Source organism: Chelonoidis abingdonii, chromosome 25 (assembly GCF_003597395.2).
Source record: "Chelonoidis abingdonii isolate Lonesome George chromosome 25, CheloAbing_2.0, whole genome shotgun sequence".
NCBI classification, from domain to species: domain Eukaryota; kingdom Metazoa; phylum Chordata; order Testudines; family Testudinidae; genus Chelonoidis; species Chelonoidis abingdonii.
Window position 1 is genome coordinate 3,945,855 of NC_133793.1, and position 24,115 is coordinate 3,969,969.

The 24,115-nt window shown below is 42.2% G+C and overlaps 1 protein-coding gene across 8 annotated transcripts; it reads left to right on the plus strand.

The window, feature by feature from the left end:
- Positions 1–282: 282 nt before the first annotated feature.
- On the plus strand, positions 283–16,596 carry SFPQ (splicing factor proline and glutamine rich). Of its 8 annotated transcripts, none has more exons than XM_032802713.2 (13): positions 283–1,000; positions 1,436–1,624; positions 1,722–2,023; positions 2,202–2,297; positions 3,612–3,808; positions 4,387–4,471; positions 4,727–4,844; positions 5,062–5,110; positions 5,186–5,328; positions 8,195–14,927; positions 15,421–15,496; positions 15,665–15,943; positions 16,499–16,596. In XM_032802713.2, exons 1-10 carry the CDS (start codon positions 362–364, stop codon positions 8,330–8,332), a joined length of 1,956 nt encoding a protein of 651 aa, XP_032658604.1. In that variant the 5' UTR covers positions 283–361; the 3' UTR covers positions 8,333–14,927; positions 15,421–15,496; positions 15,665–15,943; positions 16,499–16,596. The 8 variants fall into 8 exon arrangements, with proteins under 8 accessions (XP_032658604.1, XP_032658601.1, XP_032658602.1 ...); XM_032802710.2 differs by having other exon boundaries at positions 8,195–11,596; positions 14,880–14,927; positions 15,665–16,596; XM_032802711.2 differs by having other exon boundaries at positions 8,195–11,596; positions 14,880–14,927; positions 15,424–15,496; positions 15,665–16,596.
- Positions 16,597–24,115: the final 7,519 nt, after the last annotated feature.

A 24,115-nucleotide genomic window follows, 5' to 3' on the forward strand; every position in this document is an offset into this window, starting at 1 on the left:
CCAATCGTTATACGCATTGGCTAATAACCGACCCTCCTGCCCGTCAAATTGTCCAATCAGCACACAACAGTATAACGGATCATACCGTCGGGTATTCGGAGGTCAAACGGACCAATCATCAAGGAACAGATTTCCTACCAACGGGAGAAAAGATATGGCATAAGAGGTGCGGCCGATTGGCTATTAGAGCTATCAGTCTTTGCAAATTCGGCTCTCTATTGGTTATTCGGGGAAGAGGGTGGTTTCCGGGGGAGGAGAAGGTATATAAGGGCCGGACAAAGGCGCCGGCGAGGCCGTTTGGCATAGCCGCCATTTTGTGCGCAGGGCCCTGAGCCTGAAGAGAAAAGAGCAGAGCGGCACCATGTCTCGGGATCGGTTCCGTAGCCGAGGTGGTGGCGGTTTCCACCGGCGCGGAGGGGGTGGCGGAGGCCGGGGAGGCCCCAACCATGATTTCCGGTCTCCACCGCCCGGCATGGGTCTTGGCCAGAACCGCGGCCCCTTGGGGGGCGGCCCGCCTGGCGGGGGCCCTAAGCCCGAACCCCCGAAGCCGCCCGTCTCGACCGCCACGCCGCCTGCCTCGTCAACTTCCGCCACTGCCACTACCTCGGGCCCCTCCGGCAGCCAGGCCGGCTCCGGGCCCCCCGCGGGGCCTCCACCGGCCACGGGACAGCAACAGCCGCAGACCCAGGCTGCCGCCGCTGCCGCTCCCCCTTCCACCCCATCCGTCCCTGGGGGACAGGCCCAGGCGCAGCCGAAGCCGAGCCCCACCCCTGCCGTCGGCCCCAAGAAAGGTCAGGGCCAGTCTCCGGGCGGGGGGCCCAAGGGCCCGGGGGGCCCCCAGCAGGGCCCCGGCGGCCCGCACCCCAAGGGGGGCCAGGGACACCGCGGTGGCCCGGGCGGCGAACAGCGCGGGCGCGGTCAGGGCCAACAGCACCAAGGGCAGGGCCTCAACTTGCAGCAGGGCCCGGCCGGAGGCAGCGGCGAGAAGACCACGGACGAGGTGAGTCCCTTCCCCTCCCCCGCAGCTACAAGATGGCGGTGGCCACGCTCGGACTCCCCGCGCGCCCGACGCCATCTTGAAGCGAGGCGGGGATGTGCTGAGGGGCCTGTCGGGGGTGGCCGTACAGCGTGGGGCCGCGGGGAGGGAAGCGGCTATGGGCCCAATTGAACGGGGCTTTTCCCTACCCAGAGGGCCTGGCCTTGCCTAAACGCGGGATGTGGCCGCCTGACAGACCGCGTAGGCACAATTTGGTAACTAACCCCAGTCCCACCTACAGGGCTAGCTGAGGTAGCTGTGAGCCTGTGGTCGTGTGATTGGCGGGCGGAGCATGTACCGTCGTGAAGAGGGTGGTATCTATTCAAGCGGCTTTGATTGAAGGCTTGTGTCTGGTATAAAAGCAACGCGTCATTGAACTGGTCTCTGTTTTTTTGCTAGGGCTTTAAAGCAAATCTGTCCCTTCTGAGGCGACCTGGAGAGAAGACTTACACCCAGCGTTGCCGTCTGTTTGTGGGAAACTTGCCTGCTGATATTACAGATGAAGAATTCAAAAGATTATTTGCTAAATATGGGGAGCCTGGAGAGGTTTTTATCAACAAGGGGAAGGGATTTGGATTCATTAAATTGGTGGGTTCTCATACTGTAGCCATTTAAATCTGTTGTTCAGCTAAATTACAGCAACACAGTTGTTTTGTTGAAACTGGGTCTCATTAAATTTTTCCAGGAATCCAGAGCACTGGCTGAAATTGCAAAGGCAGAACTTGATGATATTCCTATGAGAGGCCGACAGCTTAGAGTTCGTTTTGCCACACATGCTGCTGCTCTGTCTGTGCGTAACCTTTCACCCTATGTGTCCAATGAGTTATTGGAGGAAGCTTTTTCACAGTTTGGTCCAGTTGAAAGAGCTGTTGTGATTGTAGATGATCGGGGCAGATCAACAGGAAAAGGCATTGTTGAATTTGCATCTAAGCCAGCTGCAAGGAAGGCATTTGAACGGTGCACAGAAGGAGTATTCTTGTTGACAACGTAAGCTGTTTGACTATATAGAAATGTATTTTATTTAAACATGGTAATTGACGGTAAACATTTAGTCTGTTACCATCATTTTATCACAAGTGAGCTTAAGTGATAATTGTTATAAACAAATTTTCTTCTAAAAGCTAAAACTAGCATTCATATTGAACAAAAAACTTTCGTTTTTTAGTACTCCTAGACCAGTTATTGTGGAACCACTTGAACAACTGGATGATGAAGATGGTCTTCCAGAAAAGCTTGCTCAGAAGAATCCAATGTATCAAAAGTAGGGGCACTCTTTTGTTTTTCTCCATGTAGAGATAAGGCAAATTGATCTCAAATATATTACAGAACATGTTATTTACAATATATGATAGTTTAGTATATGTATTTTATGATTTTTAAAACAAACTTTGTATTTATAGATAGTCTAAGCACTATACCCAGATGTACAGGTGTTCTTTTCTTAACCTGTGTATTATATAATTTATTTAAACATTAGTTTTAATAAAATTTTTGTTGTGAAGCCAGCATTGAATTTGACAACCTCTCATAGGTTTTTTCTTTCTATCCACTAAAAGGATGTCAACTTAAAAATCACCCTTCTGGCTTACTCTATTTTTACAAGGAAAACAACAAATATTTTTCTTTGCTTTGTGCACTTCACAGCACTTTGGCAGTTTTCACATAGCAACAAGGAAGAAGGAAATTAAAAACTTGCAAAACTGCAAACATTGGAGGGGCTGCTGTAGTATTTGGTGCTGCGTAAAATGTTCAGATGTACCCAAATCATTATTGAAAATGGGACTTAACTACTTCTGAATTTTTTTGTTAATTTAAAAAAGAAAAATTCAAGTTGATGCAACTTTACTGAAATGTTTCAATATTAATAGTCTGAAGCCAATACATTCAAAAAATTATAAAGAAAAATGGTCTTTCAGAAAATTGCAGAGATGGTGTGGATATCATTTGACTTTTCACTGAGCTGTGGGTGTAAACACGCTTTCTCAGTCCAGCTACTAAGTTACTTTTCCTCATGGGCAGAAACCTTGGTTTAACTGTTGGGGATAATTTTTTCTAATTCTAATATAAAAAACATGTTTTGGACCTAGCTGACAATGTGTACCTCTTTTGGTCATTGACTCCTTGAAAGAAATTACTACTGCTGTTGTTGGGGGTATGTCTACACTACCTGCTGCATCGGCAGGCAGCAGTCAGTCCAGTGGGCATTGATTTATCGCATTTAGTTAGATGTGATAAATTGAATCCCAAGCACTCTCCTGTCAACTCTGGTACTCCACTGCTGCGAGAGGCGCAGGCAGTGTCCACAGAGGAGGAGTTGGCTCATGGCAGTGAAGACTCCACGGAATTCTCTAGATTCTTCTGAACATCTGGCCTGTAGCAGAATATATAGTGTTGTCAGCAGCAGCAGTGTTTTAAGTCTTTAAAGCTCTTATTGTTAAGCATAATTCAAACATTTATTGAAAATATTGTGACTTAGTTCAAAATTAAGTAGTTTCTTCCTGAGTATTCAAATGATGTTACACAACTCCTGTCTTTTAAATTCATTATTAGAGAATATTTTCTATTCTCTTTGTAGGGAAAGAGAAACTCCACCCCGCTTTGCTCAGCATGGCAGTTTTGAATTTGAATATTCCCAGAGGTGGAAATCCTTAGATGAAATGGAAAAACAGCAAAGAGATCAGGTGGAGAAAAACATGAAAGATGCCAAAGACAAACTTGAAAGTGAAATGGAAGATGCCTATCATGAACATCAGGCAAACCTCTTGCGTCAAGGTGATTGGCACTAATTCTTCTGTTGCCATTTGTTTTCTAGTTGTATGTGCTGTCTATACAAATAGTCCTATTATATGGATGTTTGTGTTTTAGGTTTTCATGAACTGATCCATAGTAAACAGCCAGGTGGAGCTTGAGAACTGTTTTTAAAAAGTAGCTTGCCACTTAACATTACATCTTGCTTCCTGCTTGCTGTAAATCTTACTTTGCATAAAAATAAGGGAGCCTAAAAACTGGTTTTGTGTATTTGATTCACATAGTTATTGTGGCTCTGCGAGACTGGGAATTCTGGTTGCTCAGTAGGAAGTTGAGAGGAGAAAAAGCTTCCTGCAAAGTTGAGTTTTTTTCACTTTTTTTTGTGAGCATAACTCAAATTCTGTTTGAAACCATTCCCCTTTTAAATTAGTTGGCCAATGACTGCTTTTCTCATCAATTACAGTCATGTTTCAGTATCAGTTGTGTGCTGTGTAGAGCTTAAATGGGGCTAGCGTAGGTGGTTGAAGTGAGGTAACACGTTGTGAGAATAAAAACTTGGAAATAGTATGTACAAAGGGGATATTGACAGACTATTTTTTCAGATCTTATGAGGCGTCAAGAAGAATTGAGGCGTATGGAGGAACTTCATAATCAAGAAATGCAGAAACGCAAGGAAATTCAGCTAAGGTAGGTCTGGGTTTGATAAAAAAGATTTTGTTACTAAAAACTAAATTTCAGTGACAATGTTCTTTGTGCAAATGACAGTTGTGCATGTGCTAATACAATTTCAAGTTGAGGTTTACATGTTAAAGCTAGCTTACCTTTGTAAAAATGCTATCATTTTTTCTTGAACATCTTGAAATTTGAATCATGTTATATTTATATACATATTAAAGGTGTAAATATTGTGCTTTTGAGGTATAATAATGCACAAATTATCAGGCAGGAGGAAGAACGTCGTAGACGGGAAGAAGAAATGATGATTCGCCAGCGTGAGATGGAAGAACAGATGAGAAGACAAAGGGAAGAGAATTACAGTAGAATGGGTTACATGGATCCAGTAAGCATAAACAAAATAAAACCTTGTGTTTTTATGAATAATGATTTGAGATGCTGCTGGGATTTTCTTAGTTTCAAAAAATAGTTCAAAATAACTAATGCTCATAGTTTTGGTAGGTGAACGGATACTGTTAAATGGCGCACCTGCTTCATGAAATGCAGGCCTTCAAAGGGGGGAAGAATTGATTACTCATTCTGATCTATTTTTGCCTTTGCAGAGAGAGAGAGACATGAGAATGGGTGGTGCCAGCACAATGAACATGGGAGGTAAAGGATTGTTAAATATCTTTTACGTGGTTAACATATAACTTGTCAGAATATGATTACATTTTTCTTTCTTAGATCCCTATGGTGCAGCAGCTCAGAAATTCCCACCTATGGGTGGTGGCGGCGGCGGCGGCGGCGGTGGTGGCAGCATAGGTTATGAAGCCAGTCCTGGTGTTGGCCAACCAGCCATGAGTGGTTCTATGATGGGAAGTGACATGGTAATGTATCCTGTGGTGGCTTTACTTTAGTATGGGGGAAATTAAGGCAGGAAATTCTGAACTCTACTGATTTTTGAATGGTAGATGGTTTAAATCTTGAGTACTGACTGCTTTTTTTTCAGTCAGTGTATGTAATAGCAATATTAAGGACTAGTCTGGCAGTATGTACAATAATAGCTCAGATCTTATGAGTGTGGTCATTTAGACAGAAGTTGTCTGTAAACAAATTCAAATGTGCTATTAAGCATATTTGCTGTTAACCCTGTTACTGATTGGGTTTTGAGTACCTGCCTTATACTTAAGCTTGGAAGGATTTTTTCATAAATTTTGATGTTTCAAAATACTAAATTGATTTCTAGCAGCTTTTGCTCTAACAAGAAACAAATTTAAGCCTTATTTATCAAGATGTGATTACCTCAGAAATTAATTTACAACAAATTGACACAGGAGAGCTTGCACCTTGTCAATTCTATCTAAAAACTATTTCATAATTGTATCAAGTGTCTGCAAGTGTTACGTGGTTCTACTCTTGTTCTCCAAAGTGTAATTACTGAGGCCAGTTAAAATCTGGTCCTTCCAAGCCTAATTACAAAATCAGTGCACCCTTGCATTGATATACTGCAAAATACAAATCTGTGATCACATGTATGTTTATGCAACAGATTACTTATCACTCAACTTGTGAGTAATCAAATGGCAAACAGTATACCATATGCTGTGTGCTAATGTTGGCCATAATATCAAAAGAGCAGAAATGCAGTTGTTAGGTTTAGGCATGTTTAAATATTCCCAGTACTCCTTGACCTTAGTCATTTTGTGACTCCTGTCTGACAAAGGAATAATGATAGCCTGTTCTAACTTCATTTCCCACTTGTTGGGCATGACTGTAGATGTAGGTTCTTAATCTACTGCATACCTCTTGTTTAGAGGTATGTTTCCAAACAATACTATTTTTGGCGCACACTAAATCTGTGCATGGGGTTGGAGTCTGCTTGGTGCTATCCCACTGGAGCAGTACTGACAGCAATGCTTTAATAGGATGGAAGTCTCTTCTGGGTCAAGTGGTTGATGATAGTGTGCTTCCACCTCCCTGTTGGGGGTACACACCCTCTGGCACAAAATGCAGAGAATCTTTTTCTGGGTGGGTTTAAGGTTAGACTGTACTCAGGCCTCTGGCTTTATATGGTGTGCTACCACAGTAGCTTGCCAGGTATCTTTTTATGGAAACCATACCTATGGTATCTAACTTTGCAAAGCATTGATCCAGTAGATGATGCTGCCGGCATTAATGCATCTATAATCTACTGATAACATTTTTAAGCAATTCATAAGCATCTAGTGAACAGTTAGGTAGTCTGTGGTGAATGTTGTGTACATTTTTTTCTTCTAAAAGTCTTGGTACGGGTGCATGTTGAACTTGTGTAATATTTTAAACAACTTGATACCATCAAAACATGTTACTCTTAAGGTGATTTAACTGCCTAAAGTTCCCTAGGACATGGCTCTATTTATGCCACAGTGCTGTCCCCATTATTAAACTTAAGAGTTGCAATTAGGTTTTAGCTGGTGTATAAACTTTATAAAGAAGACGTGAATTACGGAGAAGCTACAAACTCCTTATTTTCTGAAAATCCTTGCTCAGAAAGACTGAAGCAACTTTCAAATAATTCTATACCAGTAACTGGAGAAAAGTCTGAATGTAACCCATGGTCTGTATTTACAGACTTAGTTTAGTAAACTGAAATTATTATTCTTTTAGGGGGTAGTGAAACTTTTGTTTGAAATGGAAGTTGAAAACTATCTTTGACTTCACAGTATTGATGTAACTTTTAGAGATCTGCTGCCAGCCACACCTACTTATCTGGTAGCTTGGTAGAAATACGTGCAGCTAGATACATTAGTAAAGATATTTGAAGTCTCTGCTTTATTGCAGTCTAATTCAGCGCTTACAACTCTGATGGGAGACAGTCCATGAAGTCTTTCAATAATTGTAAAGGCTTAGTGGACTTTCCAAGAGCTTGTGGTGAAGCTGGGAGGGGAGAGGGGCTTTAATGGGTGCACCTAGTGAAATGCACAAAGGGGAAACCTGAAACACTATGATTAAAATGTAGTTCTGTGAACCCATTTTTACATTTGGTTATATAGCAGTAGACCTGAGAATGTGAGAACAAATGAAGGTCTTTTCATCAAGCAGTTCTGTTGGTTAGGTAAATCACTGCTTATTAGTCTTTCACATTTTTCATTCTTGTAATCCAGTAGCATTGTATTACAGTTGTTTGTTTTACTACTTAAGGCTTCTGCAGTTTAGTCAGCAGATGTAGTCTTAAACCCATCTTGAAAAGCACATGGTCTCTAATGCAGCACATGCCATTAACTGGTGAGTAGGCATCCTCCTTACAATGACATTTTATTAATGTCAACTCATACTTCAGTGAACTGAATCTGCCTTTTTTGGCTAGGCTTATTTGGAAATAACTTATTGACATAAACAAAACTTGTACTGAACTAAAGGTGAGAGTTTGCAAGCTATTTGCGTAAACTTGGTTGAAAATTGCTAGAGCTCATTTTGGAAAGGGTGTAAATTCACATCTGCACTAATGCTTACGTTTCTAGCACTGCAGGGAGTATCTGTTCTTTGTAACAGATGTATGAGAATGCATCAAGTTGGGAACATACCTCAAGGCATGTATTACAATAAACTAATTTTTAAATTACCCTTTTTTCCTTTCTATGTTCCCGGTACCTGTGGATCGGCTCAATGGTGATTGTATCGACGAACCTTGACTACGGAACCTTCTAAAAATATATACTTAACACACATGGACATCAACTACATAATAATGAACTGTTAATACTGTTCCAATAGCGTGCTGAACGCTTTGGGCAGGGAGGTGCGGGGCCTGTGGGTGGCCAGGGTCCTAGAGGAATGGGGCCTGGAACACCAGCAGGATATGGTAGAGGGAGAGAAGAATATGAAGGCCCAAACAAAAAGCCCCGATTTTAGATGTGACCAGTAGTTTCATTCCAGTTTGTTTTTGTCTGCCTTGTTTAGACACCAACTTTTAAATTCTTGCATTTTAGTAAGAAAGCTACATTTTTATGGATGTTAGAAAATAGTGACCTAATATTTGTAAGTGGTCTGTTTGGACGAGTAAAATTTAATTATGTAATGCAGTGTTTCAAAAAAAATTTAGCTGTTTTTTTGATGTATAACATCCCTAACTTGATGGCAGTGTAACAATTTTTTTTTACTGTGCTTCAAATAAATAGAATACTAAATGTAGTAACTATTCTGATCATAAACTCGCCATTCATGGTTCTAAATGAGGCTAAATGCCGTATCTTTCAACATAAAACAAATGAGTCTTGGATTTAGAGGTCTGATTTAGACCAGGATGTGGAAAAGTAGCTTAAGGGTGAGGCCTCCTCCCATTATGCCTCAAGCTTTACTTTTGGGTCAAATAGTTGTAGACCGATACTTGATCTTCCAATGGGTACAGATTTTCAGAGCATTCGTTATACTGCAATAAGGAAATAAATGGAAATTTTGCAAGTGTTGTAAGATGCAGTAATGGAAACTAAACAGCAAATTATGCTGCTGTTGTGTAATGAGTTTTAGATTTTAACAATGGAGGGTGGGATGGTGGCAGAGACTTATCTCTTTGGCATCCACTGCTTGAAATCTTCTAAAGAAGTTGAAAAGGTCACTTTTTAAAATAAAGCCACAGAATGGCTTGGATTAACTGGCTTCTCAATTAAAGGGCTGTAAACGTGACAAATGTTTGTTTTATACGTAAGCTGTCTACCTGAGAGGCAGGATTGGCCTGGTTCAGTATTTAATACCTAACTGAAATTGCTTGGCAAGAAGACCAGGGAGTATTACTTGAGTAAAACAAGGAGACTTTTAATTTGTACTCTAACTTGTTTATGTCCTTATGCTAATTGAGTGGACTAACTCTTACAGTTCAGAAATCAACTAGGGTTAATTTCAGGGGTCTTTAAAAACTGAAATCTTCTTTCATAGACCTTGTAGTACTTAAATCCTAAAATGCATCATGTTAAATTCAGATAAATAAATAGCCTCTTGCACTGTAGCAGGGTTCTCAGCTTTTTTTTTGAGTTAAGTCCAGTCTTAGCATTTCTTTTTACTTGGAGCTTCTGCTGTCCATGTGCCAAGTCACAGTGCCACTTAAGTTTTTGGCTCAGCTCACCGCATCTCCTGGTTGAGAACCCCTGTTCTGATATTGTCAGATACCTTAATGCTGATGTTTGGCAGGCAAGAGTAGGACTAAACCTGGAGTTCAATAGCTAATGCTATATAGTACAAATAAAACTCCCTCTTAAGATTCTGACAGAGGAGATGGTTTCATGAATTTACAGTTTGCTGTCCCCTTAATTAAACCCCATAAGAATGCAAGGTATTCTGGACTCTGATATTAATGTAGTTACTTCATTACTGTGATTGTACCTGACATGTTGGGAGCATGGCTTCCCAGTGTAAAATGCCTTGGTATTAAGACAGGGTACGTCAACCTGCTTGTGCAAAGTTGGCAAACTTATTTGATTTTGGTTGTATTTTTACCAGACTCCCAAAATGTTGAGCATTCTGTGAATAGTTTTAATTGTTAGAAGGTCTTTCCACTGTTTGTGCTAAGCATTGGCTAATCCTAAATTCTGTATGGATAAAAGTTTTAGTGTTTAGATTTCATTACCTTGGAATACAAACAGTCCGTCCTCAGAAGTGAGCACTGTTTAAATGCTGACTGTTAAACTTTAAATGTAATCCTGGCAAGCTGTGAAATGTTGATAACCAGGTGTGTGACTAAATATTAAGTGTCTAAATAGAGACTCAGCCAGTTTGGCAAATCTGTTCCTATTTTCCCAGAACTTTTTGAAGGTATGAGGGTAGATGACACTTTACCTCTATGAATTGAAATGTAGGAAATCTTGGATCAGCAGTTAAGCTGGAGATCAAGTTTCTGGAATCTTTTGTATAGGATTCTTAGTTTAAAATCAGCAGTCCAATTACAACTTGTATGAATTTTATAGTAGGGACTCAATGCAAATGCTTTCAAAAGGGTGTTCGTGGACACCCACAGAGGGTGCAAGTGTCTGAGATGGGAAACTCTGACAGTAAACATTAAATTAATTTTTTCAGTTTATTTTTCAGATTACATGTCATTCTTTATTAAAGAGATGCTGGTACATATCCTAAACTGCTTTCTTTTGTAGTACTATAACTCTGAAGAGTGAAGGATGCTGATGTCCTAATCATTACCTTCCAGAGGCTTTCTTTTTAGAACCCCTATTTGTATGTAAGCTGTTGCTTGGTTTTAAAAATAGACTGTTTGCTAAATTGTGTTTAGCAAACATACTGAATGATTCAGCAGTTTCTACAACTTCTGAAATAGTTTTATTAAACAGTGTACCCTGTGTTATAGTTGCATAAGCAGACTTCTTAAAACAGAATCAAGTCCTGCTTTGAGTTGCATACAGTAGCTTCTGGCCAATTTGATTTCAGAACCTTTTAAAGATACATTCTTGAAAGCTGACAGACAAATGTCAGAATTTTAAAATTTTATACCCGGTTATTAAGTTGGTGGGAGGTGTTAAGGAAGTTGTCATGTTCCTTTGGTTTTTCCCCATGGTTCTGTGGTTTTGGAGTATTCACAAAGTTAGGTGATTTACATAATTGAAGTAAAGGATTTTCAAATCCATTAAGAAAAGTCCTTGGTCTGGCAGACCCATTTCCAGATGGTTGAGACCATGTAGAACTTTTTTTGTATTGGATTTGGAGAAAATACTGGCTTTTGCAATTTAGTCTGCTTTAATTAAATTGAGCCCATTTAAACTTTTAATCTCTGCAGCATATAGAAATGGATATTCTTTTGCATGTTTTCACACTTCCTTAAAAATGAATACAGAGCATATCTACGGTACTACGTAGATACATCATACCACCTAATAGAAATACAGCTTATGAGAAATTGAAACTGCTTTTGTGAGATTCTGTGGTATTTTTATGGTAGAAAAATTCTTGGCTTCTCCTTGGCGGCAACCACTTACTGTGGCAGCAAGTTTTTGCTGGAGTTTTTGAGACTGCAATTTTACACTCTTAAAAGTAGTGGCCTGCTACATAACTGCACTTAGCCAGCATTTCTGCAGTTCATAACTGTGAGGAACGTAGTACCACAAATGGCAATGGACATTAGGACCCGGATGTAGTATTCCTGCTTGCTCCGAGATTCTCATTGCCGACTGCGTACAGGTAGGTAACAAGCAATATAATATAACTTGGTGACTTTCTGTGTAACCTTATTCTGTGGGTATTCTGACATCACACTTCCGACTATGAAATTACAGTGCAGCACTCTTCATACTTGTATGTTTAGCTTGCATCAAAGTTGCGTGGCTTTCGGTTTTAAGCTGTATCTTTTTCAGCAGCAATAAGCAACTTATTGCGATTCTTAGATAAGTATCACAGACCCGATTCCTTTGTACATATGACTTGGCTTGTGTGGATTTTCTTAAGTACATTGTAATGAAGATATTCTTAGGTGAGCTCTGTGGGGAAGAGGGAATGTGATTTTAGAATCATTTAACTAGTCAACTAGGTGCAATTTGCACCTAGAAAACCTGTCACTTGTATTAACCTTCTGTAGTAGCAAAATATCCCATCTGCAGTGCATCCCCTTGTAGAATCTTGGCTATTTAGAAAATATATTGGTAATCTTTGCTCTAGCCTTCAATGAACTAGGTGATAAAGGTGTAAAGCTCACTGTAGTGAGCTTTAAGACTTGGGTCTAAGTACTTCTTAGGTCATAAATTGTGTTCAAATATCTCCATTAGTTTTCAGGGTTTATCAACTTAAGATATGTTTGTTTTTAATTTCTAGGTGGCAGTGATCATGATACGTTCAATTAAAGGCAACTGAATATGCTGGGAATCTGTGGATTCCAGTCTTTAAGTACTCATCTTGGTAATGAATGTACTGATCAAAGTAGCTTAATTTTCATCAAAATATCTTTCAAGTGTGTGGTTATTCTAAATTCTTCACTGCTAGAAATACCAGATATGGTGTTTCAAAAGGTTACATACCTAAATGTTTCCAAACTTCCAAATGTGTTGACCTTCAGCTCCTATCTGCTTTGTTGTGCTAGTTAGCTGTAACTCCAGAGTCTGAATGTAATACGTTTCCTTATTTCATCCCCTGATCTGGTTCTTGGCAATACATAAGAAACCTTTTTCAGCGGTATTGCAAGCGTTTTTCTACTTGAGATGCAAAGTTTTACTTTGCATACTTGTTTCTGGTGTACATTTTTGTCAAATTTGGACATTATACTTCTGTTTTGTATCTTCCAAGAAGGAATCTTACTCATTGGTGAGCAGTTTATAAACTAGATAGGCTTGCCCTCTGCTGTTTGTATTCCTGTTCTTTTGAAAAATCAAAGTAATTTCTGTACTTCATAACTCAGACAGTAACAGCTCTTTAGTTACGTTAAATGTGTAGCTGAACTTCAGCTACTCAGCCTGTGACACCATTCGTCTCTAAGCCAGTTTGGCTGTTGCCATTGACTTTAGAGCTTTTCTATGAATAAAATTCAGTAATGAAATTAATCGCAGTATGTTTGCTGTGAAATTGCAAGAATTGGATTATTAGGTATCTCTAAACCAACAGTCAGGTCTGTTCAGTTTTGCTAGTGTGCTGAGTATTTACTAGACACATGACTTGCCTTCAGGAATATCATGGAGGGGTTATATGGACACATCTGCCTTCTTCTGCATACTTGGAATGGAAATAGGCTTTTGACACTCTTGGAGCAAGCAGTTTGTGACAAAGCAATGGGTTTCATACTAGCTTTGAATTGTCTGCAGTAACGAAACTTAGTGCAGTAGGTCTCTTAAACAAGTAGGCATGTCTGTTTTAAGCAAACAACTTATAATAAGTGGGTATGAGAAATAACAGTACACTGAAGTGCTTGCATTGTGTTTCATCTTGGTTTTATCTTTTTGTCTATGAATTATACTTTTCCCAAAAGTTTATCTGAAGCTCGGAAGTGTGGTGCCAGAATACATATGCGTACCTGTTAGATCAGATACTGGTGCTGTCAGGGGAGAGCACAGCACAGTGTAGCATATGGGGGCTTTTACTGTAACATTAAGCATACCAAGTCTTGCTTGCAGTTTCCCCAATAGCAAAACACTAAACAGCTAAATATTGAGGCCTGTGAGTAGTTTTAGGACTTGAGTGGTATTGGGGTTGCATGTCTGTTAATCATTGCCAGCTGCAGTGACATGATCAGGAAGGCCTGTGTGTTGTAACATGTTAAATGAGGCTGAGCATGTTGGAGAAATTGCATAAATAGTATGCTGGTTTGGACTGTTGGCTTCTTCCACTAGTAGCAAGGCTGGAATCAACTGATCAGCTTCTGATTTCTCTCCATATCAGTTAGTGGGGTTTTTAAATGGCTGCCTACTGGAAAAGAAAAAAATGGGAGGATTGGCCTTCTCCCCTGTCTGTCATTGCTGCTAGATAATGATTGACAAGTTAGGACTTGATTGTGCAATCCCACAGTGGGCTGTGAATACCCCATCTATAAATGTTGCTTTTGAACACCAGTACTGAAGAGCTAACTGGGGAAAAAGGGGGTGGCTACAAGTGCATAATCTGGAGTGTTAAAGAGATGCACAAAGATATAGTATCCCTTATGCATGGTGTTTTATTGCTACAGCATAGAAAACAGTGTGCGTAGTACATTTTTTGTCGACTTATAATTCAGTCTCAACACTACCAAGAGATGGGTTTGATATTAAATTTGGATCTCTCATCCACTTGGCTGGCTAAGTAGCATTGTGAAGGCAGTGTGCTTTGCCTCCAACTAATCGTATGCACAGAACTTTGTACAGACTTGTCCCTAGTTGCTGATGAGTAGATGATCTTCAGCCCCTTGCAGTTTGCCCTCAACATAGCTGTAGTGAAAGGCTTAATATGCAGAGGGGGAGAAGCTGTGATGTAGAACAAAGGTAATTAAACGCATGACAAACTCTAGTGTCTTCCTTTGGATTGCAATGCACTTATGGGATTCTTGGGCTGGGCACAGCTAGTTTCAGGGACACTTGCTTCATCCATATGGAGCATGTGTTACTACAAATAAGCCGAACTGGTTAAATAACCAGTATAGTTTCACAGTTACATACCTTCACATAAGGGATAGTATACCTCTGACTGCAATCAAACGTCACTTGTACTCAGACTGGTGAAGCTAGCAGTTATGGCTTGGTGTTCAGAGTAGGTGCAGTTCTTCACTCAACCACCTGTATTCTTTTACTTTCTTACAAGTGTTTAGACTAGCCTACTTTTGCCCCTTATACTACTTCCACCTAGTATTTTGGAATAATTTGTAAACTCCCTCATAACTAATCAGTCCATTTATCTTGTAAACTTTTACTTTTTAATTTAAAGGTTAGAATTTTGTAATGGGTTAAACTTTGTTTTCAGAAACTTTCTAATGTGTGTGTTTTTTATAGTAACTTCAGTTGTTATCCTTTAGGTGAAGATGATGCAAGCTGAATGAAATCAACGTGCTCATCCATGTGAAGTAAGCATATCTGTTAATCTTTCATTAAAAAAAAGTTTAGAAACTGTTCTAAAGGACCGTGGAGTAGTGCTGGTGGTGGTTCTTGTTTCCAGTAGCTAAATTGAGTTAAAAAGCTAAACTTACATTTTTGTGTCAGCAATGGTGATAGTGGCCACAGGCAGCCCGTTATAATAGCGAATAGTGGAGATTGGAGGTAGTTCTCAAACAATCTTACGTTTCACCCTCTGAATAAGTTTTTTGGGAATCCCTGCCATACAGTTAACATGCTTTTTACACCTCCAGATAAGTAGTTACAATTGTGCACACTGTTGTTTTTGGTTGGTCATGTTGTACTTTAGACTCCAACTTCCTCTTAATTCATGGCCTCTACTTTGCTGAGATGCTGCACCTCATAAAAGGAATGGCCAAACTGAGAGTCAGCAAATAAGTGACTTATATTGGGGGGTATAAAATCATTTTATGGAAGATATCAACTTACGTTTTCCTCGTACAGCAGTAGAGCCTGAGCACAATCCAGAATGTGACTTGATGTCCAGTGATGTGGAGTAGTCAGACTGCGAAGTGAATGGGTGAGTAGTAGATTAATCTTGGGATACTGAATTTGTAAGAAGAAATGATCCCAAGTGTACTTAGCAGTTTCCACCTGAAGTTTGACCTGATCTTAATTATAGAGTCTTAAGATCAGAAGTCATTCTTTAATGGATTTTATATAAAACTTTTTAATCTTTCTTTTGTAGAACCAAGATAAGCATTGTTTGAGGCTTTCCGGCTCTGCAGCATCAATAAACCCTGCTCACTGAACTCTACAGATGCTCAGACACAAACAAGGAAGCTAACATGTTAATTTCAAGCACCATAAGAAAAGCATGGTGCATTAGGAGGAGAGAGGTTTAGGGCAGATAGCGTAATACTTGATTAAAACAATTACATAAATTAAACTTGATACAAAAATATTGGTTTTGCTTTTCATCTTCAAAACATTTTACAAACAGTTGAACTTCACAGCATCCCGCAAGGTAGGTGAATCAATATTATACCTGTTTTATATGTGGGGAAGCAAGCAGACCGGAGGTAGTATGCAGGGTCTATAAGAAGGAATCTGTAGAGCTGGAATTAAACTAGAATTCTTTTTTTTCCCACCATTTGACCAGACTTCAGTCTAAAACGCTTACAAAATATGATGGCAGTATTTAAAACCACAGGCCTGGGGGAAACTTGCTAAATATTTTCTTTTGCACTCTTGATGGTTGTACATATCTGATCTATCCCTTAGGCAGTTTGAACAGAATGGACACTTAAAATTTGAAACCAGTGACTTAAAGATTCTTAAGAGTTGATTGTAATGCTACGTAGTCCAATTCAGAACTGCCTCTATGTCCCTGTTTCTATGCTATTCACTTAATCCCAGATGTAACCTGAAAGCTTATATATATTGCTAAAGAATGTTTGTTCCAGATGCATGATTTGTTTGTGTTCATTCAGTATTTATTTTTTTAAAGTGACCTATGTATGATGATTGCTGGTAACATCTGTAGATTTTTGGGGCTAACTTTGTGTTTTTGCATTCACAGGAAGAAGCAGTGTTTGAAGTCCAGAACCCAGTGGAGAGGAGCCAGGGACTTAAGTGGCAATGTTTTTCTTTCAATAAAATACTCAATTGCTGTACAAATGACATTCGTTTTCTTAAGTTTGTTACTCCAGAAGTTCATTTAGTTGAACATATTTATGTACTTTGGATATCACTGCTAAAAATGAGATGGGGATGGAGCATAAATTTAGAATCTGTCAACCTCCCCTCAGCATCCTAACATTGTGTGGGGAACACTGAAGACACTTGTCTTTTGAGCTTGTCTAAGCATTTGCATGGTTAGTGTCTTTCAGTACTGTGCTGCATCTACACTGAACAAGACAAACCCAAGACCCTAATGAAGCATAGAAATAGGCAGCTGCATGAGCTGGGATGGGAGCTTGCCTATCATGCTTACAAAACTAGAAGCCTGATTCTGAAAGGTCTTACTAGACAAAGCATCTTGTTCCAAAGTGTGCTCCCTTACAGAGATCAGATTCTTAATCAGACCAACTGCTTCTCCAGCAGTAGATCTCAAAATTGCAGTTACTCATTAGCCAGCATCAGCTACCTACTGCAAAATAAGGTTGGTTGTGTAGCAAGCACGAATCCTACAGCTGTCCAATCCTTTTATTGCTTCAGTGTGGATAAGGATTTAAGTCTAGCAAAGAAGGCCCATCATTTTCTCTAAGGAAAGTGTCAAGCTAGCAGCTAAGTTTATGCTCTCGTGATGACAAATCACAAAGGGATGCGGCTTCATTGCAGATGAAGCTTCACCTGGATCGGTCTGTCTAGGTCCTTAAAGTGGTTTGGTTGGATATTCAGTTTATCACTGGTCGTCATCTTGTGCCATCAAACCTTTTGTCGCCCATGTAATTGCAGACAGTGTAGCAGCAGTCCTTGGTGAACACACTTGCGAATTTGTTGGTCTTCCAGTCTGTGTCTATACCAAGAAAGCTGCCACAACTAAACCAGTGCTGGATGGAGGTGGTTGCTGTGTTTAGCTTTGAATATCCATATTTCTGATTTTGTCATGCCACGTAATACGGAGCAGCTGAAGAAGTTTATGCTCTGCCAATAGCTATTATTACATGTATATTCCTTTGCTAGCCAAGGCTTGGGAGTAAACATTACAACAGCGCAGATTACTGTAATTACATTAATCCACACTAACATAAAACCAGCTAAATTTTTCCCATGTATAACCAACCTTCAAATAAAAGATCGATCATGGGTTTCTACAATGCTGTAGAAAATTTCTTGAAACAGCTTGATTAGTAGATTAGAATGGAAGGGTGGTAGCGGGAGAAGCAGCCTTTTGCTTCATTGCTGCATGGGTCAAACTGAACAGTCTGACAAGCCATGGAAATTTGAGTAGGAAACCTATTGTCAGCCCTGTGGAGGCCAGCCTAAGTTTTAAATGTCCTGGGAACATTTTTGGCAGTCCTTGGGTTGTTACTTGTGAGGGGAAGAGAGTACCAGATTGGCGCATGTACATAATTGTGGGAAGTGTAACCATGCTGTAAGTGAACAATCAGCCACATGTACATTACAGGTGCTTCTGGGCTTTTGGTTTCTTAACCTCACTCCCAAAAGTAGATCAGCAGCAAGTGGAACAACAAGTGGTATAACTGATTGAGCCCGCATGATTGGAAGCTCAGTCATCCTTAATGAACTGCCCTGTTAAGTATGGTTAGCAGTACCTGCTCAACAGGCCCAGAGCTGGGGGCTGCAGGCCAGTAGTGAGGTATAAAGCAGCAGTGGGAGTCCAGCCCCACATTCCTGAGTTTGCCATCAGGCTTTTCTGCATCGTACTGAGCTGATTTACAGTTAACCATACAATTGCTTACATTTGTTCAGATACAGGACAATCTGTCCAGGAAAAGGGGGATTTCAGTCAGATACTTGGCATCTCATAAGTCATTGCTCTTTCATTCAAACAACTACAAAATATGTGGATTTCAGCTGCAGAGGGATGTCTAATGTTGCATTTTCTGTGTTAACACAACCATTTATCTGGCAAGATTGTAGGCAAGTCCTCATGTTACATACTCAAGCTAACTTCCCTTTAGGTTTAGGTTGTAATTAGGTCCCATTTTACTCATCACTTATGAATATTACATAGTTTAACTGAATTATTCATGTTAGTTTAGACCTGAGCTAAAACAGAAGGGGACAGGTGCTCAGGGAAAGAGATGTAGAGAACTCTTCCAGCATGCATCTGACGAAGTGAGTATTCACCCACAAAAGCTCATGCTCCAAAACGTCTGTTAGTCTAAGGTGCCACAGGATTCTTTGCTGCTCTTCCAGCACTAGCTCTCACCACTGCCTTTGGGAAGTTACTTAGTGAAATGAATGAACGTGGCAGAACATTACACTTGGCAGTGCCAAAAATATCCTTGGGACTGAGCAGCCCACTTGTTCTGGACTTGCAAGCAAGGAAAGGTACCCCTGCTCACCAGACTCTCTCTGAATCCTCCGTGAATCCTGTTCTTCCAGATGCTGAGTATGTGGCTGCTTTACCCGAGCTATCTCTCAGATGCTCTAGCCTTCGTCAGCAGCAGAGCAGTTGGAAATCTCACTTTGAAAGCAGGTGAGTCCCCTACCACCACCTGTGTGTTGGTGTGTACCATTTTCTTAAATACTTGTGAGATCTTTACTGTGTCTGATTAAATCATAGGAATTGGAGTAGGGGGAGAATAGGTCTTACCTTGTCTAGTTGGCTAATGCAGAATTGTGACTTTCCTCTTCCCACCTCCTTCAGACAAATACTCCGATTCTGCAGTGATCTCTTAGCTTTGTCACCAGCAATGGGGCTTCTACCACTGTCTTGGAGACTATTCCACCACCTAAGGCAGGGGGTCAGCAACCTTTCAGAGGTGGTGTGCCGAGTCTTCATTTATTCGCTCTAAGGTTTCACGTGCCAGTCATACATTTTAACATTTTTAGAAGGGCTTTTTCTATAAGTCTATAATATATAACTAAACTATGGTTGTATGTAAATTAAATAAGGTTTTTAAAAGGTTTAAGAAGCTTCATTTAAAATTAAAGTGCAGAGCCCCCTAGACCGGTGGCCAGGACCTGGGCAGTATGAGTGCCACTGAAAATCAGCTTGCGTACCACTTTCGGCCCACGTGCCATAGGTTGCCTACCCCTGATCTAAGGCCTAGTGTACGCACTGGGGTGTGTGTGTGTGTGCTGATCTAAGTTATGCAGCTTCAGCTACGTCAATAATGTAGCCGAAGTCGATGTACTTACTGTGGTGAGTGGACGGGAGAGCGCTCAGGGGTCAATCGCTGCCTGCTGATCCACAGGTAGTGTAGACACACCCTAAATGTGATGTTAGAATCCAGGACTTTAAATTAAAAGAATCCAAAGTCAACTGCCTTGCTGCAAACCGCCTTGCAAAGTCAGAAAGCAAAGCTAGGTCATGCACACCCAAGGCAGAAATGTGACTTTAGCACTTGGAGCTCAGCTCAAGTCAATTATTCACCTGGCATAGCTTGCCATGCTGCCCGGGCTCCCACCCAGGCTCATGCTGTGTTTCCATTTGAGAGTAAAGCAACAGCATCTCTATCCACTCTGTAGCTGCAGTTCTTTGGAAGCCTTGAGGTACCACTGCTCTGTTCCCAATGCATCAGGGATGCCAGAGTTCTCTGCCCTGAAGGCAGTGCAGGGCACAAATGCTATGCTATGGATTGTAATTGCTATGCAATTGCAGAGCTATTAACTGTAGTATGTAACTATCACTTAAATCAGCCTCTGTACCAGACAATGTCAGGGTAGCTAATGTAATGGCTGATTTTTTTTTAAAAAAAAATGCTCCAGAGGTGATCCTGGCAATTATAGGCCAGTTAACCTAATTTCCATTTCAGAAAAAGTGGTTGGAAATAGAGTAAAGAACAGAATTATCAGACACATGAACAGTCAAGCTAGAAGGACATAGCAAGTGGTGTCCCACAGTCATCAGTTCTAGGTCAAGTTCTATTCAATATCTTCATCAATGATTTAGATAATGGCATAGAAAATATACTTAAAGTTTGGATGATACCAAGCTGGGACAGATTACAAGTGCTTTGGAGGATAGAATTAAAATTCAAAATGTTCTGGGCGAATGGTCTGAAGTAAATAGGATGAACTTCACGAAGGACAAATGCAAAGTACTCCACTTAGGAAGGAACAATCAGTTTGCACCCATACACAGTGTGAAATGACTGCCTAGGCAGGAGTACTGCGGCAAGGGATGTGGGGGTCATAGTGGATCACAAGCTTAATATGAGTGAAGTGAAACACTTAAAAAAAAAAAAAAAAAAAAAAAGAGAGAGAGGAAAAAAAAAAAGACCAATGCTAGGCTGCGTTAGCGGGAGTGTGGTAAGCAAGACATGAGCAGTAATTTTTCTGCTCTCCTCAGGGCTGATTAGGCCTCAGCTGGAGTGTTGCGTCCAGTTCTGGGCACCGCGTTTCAAGAAAGATGTGGAGAAATTGGAGAGAGGCCAGAGAAGAGCAACAAAAATGATTAAAGGTCTAGAAAACATGACTTTTAAGGGAAGATTTAAAAAATCGGGGTGGTTTAATCTGGAGCAGAGAAGACAGGGAGGGATATAACCGTTTTCAAGTACATAAAAGGTTGTTACAGGGAGGAGGGAGAAAAATTATTCTAGTAACCTCTGAGGACAGGACAAGAAGCAATGGGCTTAAATTGCAGCAAGAGCGGTTTAGGTTGGACGTTAGGGAAAACTTCCTGTCAGGGTAGTTAAGTACTGGAATAAATTGCCTAGGGAGGTTGTAGAATTTCCATGATTGGAGATTTTTTAGGACAGGTTGGACAAAAACCACAGGGTACTGGGCTCAATGGACCATTGGTCTGGCCCCATATGGCCATTTTTTGTGTGTGTGGATCGGAAATGGGGTTACAAATGTGGAGGGACTGGGAGGATGCAGTGAGGTGGGAGTGGAAGTGCCAAGAGCCTGAGAAAACCAGCTCATGCAGCCGGAGGTGCAGGTAATGCTGGGGGAAGATGTCAGGCAGTGGGGGTGGGGGAAGTGTGCAAAAGGATGGAAAGGGAGACAGAGGCATGAGTTGCTGCAAAGAAGTGGGCTAGGGCCTTAGGCAGTGCTTGGAAGAGAGGAGCAGCGGCTGAGGTAGATGCGAAAGGGGGGGAATAAGGCCATGGGGGTAAGAATTAGCAGAGTTTGAATACAGCGCTGCCCCTTGCGGCAGGGCACAGCATTTCTCAATCCTCATGCAATAATAGCCTGAGTGTCTCCTTGCAAGGTGTAGATTCCATATCCTTAGCAGCAATCCTCTCTAAGGCTGTGTGGCCAATCACGCCATATGGGCGAAGAAGCTATTACAGCTTCCCTGCTTTGAAGGGAGTCCAGACTGGAGACTGCAAATGTCACCCCTGTCCCCTCCACCCCAAAAGCTTTGAATGGAATGAATTGTCTTTGTACTCCAGGGCACTTTATTGTCCTTTTATGCAGGTGAATGAATTAACCTGCTTGTAACAAAGCCCAGCTTGCCTGTAGCAAACGCCTAGCTCCTCTGGCCTTTGTCAAGGGTATCCAAAGCAATGGGCTGTCAGCCTCAGGGTGTGTCAGAGAGCTCCCTAGGGCTCATGACACACTCCCCCCTTCCCCCCCATGGCTATGTTATTAGAGCAGCGTTTCTCAACCTGGGGTCTGTGGGCCCCATGGATCAACTCTTCTCCCTCTGGTGACGCAGCAGGGCTAAGGCAGGATCCCTGTCTGCTTGGTCCCACACTGCTGGAAGCAGCTGGAATGTCCCGGGGGGGGGGGGGCAGGGGTATCTCTGCCCATTGCCCCTGCCCCAAGCACCAACTCTGGAGCCTCCATTGGCTGAGACCCCCCACCCCCCGGGATCCCCCACCTAGCAGCCGCTGCCAGAGAGATTTCGGCTGCTTTCAGGAGCTGCCCAAGGTAAGTGCTGCCTGGCTGGAGCCCACAGCTCTCATCCCCTCCTGCACCCCAGCCCAGAGCCCACACCCAAACTCCCTACCAGACCCTGCACCTCTCACCCCCTCCTGCACCCCACCTCCCTCCCAGAACCCACACCCCTGCCTTCCTGCACCCAAACTCCCTTCCAGAGCCCCAGACTACACTGCATTGTACCCCCAGGAGGGATGGAAGAGCTTGAGAAACCACTGCTCAAAATCACCAGTTCTCAGACTTTGGGCTCTGGTGTCCCACATCTCAGCTGTATAAGTATTTGGCATGTCACCTTCATGGTTGCAAGCAGTCTAGTCATGGATTCTTGTTCTGCCACCAGCCTGATTTGGGCCGCATGCCACCGCTGTCTGAGACCCACTCTCAGAGCAGGAGGGAGCCCTTTGAATCTGGTGTAGGCAGTGAACTCACCCCCAGGGCTGCACTTGGCCCATTCTCAGGACTCCAAGGAGACTGGATGGCTGTTCCTTGCAGGAAATGGAAATGACACCTCCCATCGTTCCCTGCTGCCCCTTCCTGTCCTGGGATGGCAAAGAAGAAATTCTGGTCCAATAATTCCAAGGCTCAGATTCTGGTATGATGATGATGGACCCCAGCACAGAGCTGCAGACATGCTGCAATAGCAGAGCAAAGCAGTGCCTGTATTTTAAGTGCCTACAACCCCAGTTACATCCTCCCCCCAAACGGGAGCAGTAAGTTGCCTAGAGTTCCATTTCCTGAACGGGCTGTTACGAGGCAGGGGACATCATGCTGTACTGGGGGGTTGGACACCTGGGTTCCATGTCCAGCTTTGCCACTGATCTGCTGTGTCATTTCACCTCTTTGTGCCTATAGTGATGCTGACCCAACCTTTATAAATCACCTTGTTGGGAGCTGCTATCCTGCTTCTGCCACAACTTCTCCCTTGTGCTGCTCTTGCTGGGCAGAGCATTTCTGAGAGGGGCAGCAGTGGTTGGAACCTGGCCCCTGCTGAAGGCAGCTCATGCAAGGACCCTGACATTTCAAAGGGAAGAACCCTACGCCAGCACAGACAACCCTGGAGTGGGAGTCATCCCTGACCTGCTCACCCAAGGGCCAGCAGCAGAGAGGGCAAAGGGGTTTGCAGCTCCAGACTTTGCAGAGAGGATGAAGGGAAAATGGGCTCCAGGCTTCCAGATTGGCAGGCAGCTGGCCCCTGACAGAGTCTGTCAAAGGACTTCAATGCACGTTGGATTTGGGTCTTTGGCTCAGCGTTTGAACTCTTGCTCTCCTGTGTCTACTTCCTGAGCTAACCCCTGGTCTTGTCTTTAAAGCAGGTGCAAAGCTTTCCTCACCAAAAGCGAATGCTCTGCTCTGCAAGGCCTCCTAAAGAACAGCAAGTTACCTTTCCTAAGACCTTTCCCAGGGCTAATCTACTCCACAGATAGCAGAGCACAAGATGGTGGCATTTCCAACCTGAGGGAGAGGACAGGAACCCTTCGAGGGTCGAGGAAACAACAGGCTTACGTGCACTTCTCCAGTCCCATCCGACCAGCTGTCAAGACATCTCCCAGCAAGTCCAAGCCTAATGGGAACAACCTCCCAGCAGGAGCAGTGGCCCAGAGGAATATGCAGCCAGCAGCACTGAAACCCTTTCCTGGTGCTACAGCGCAGAGTTTGCTGGAGTGTGGGCTCA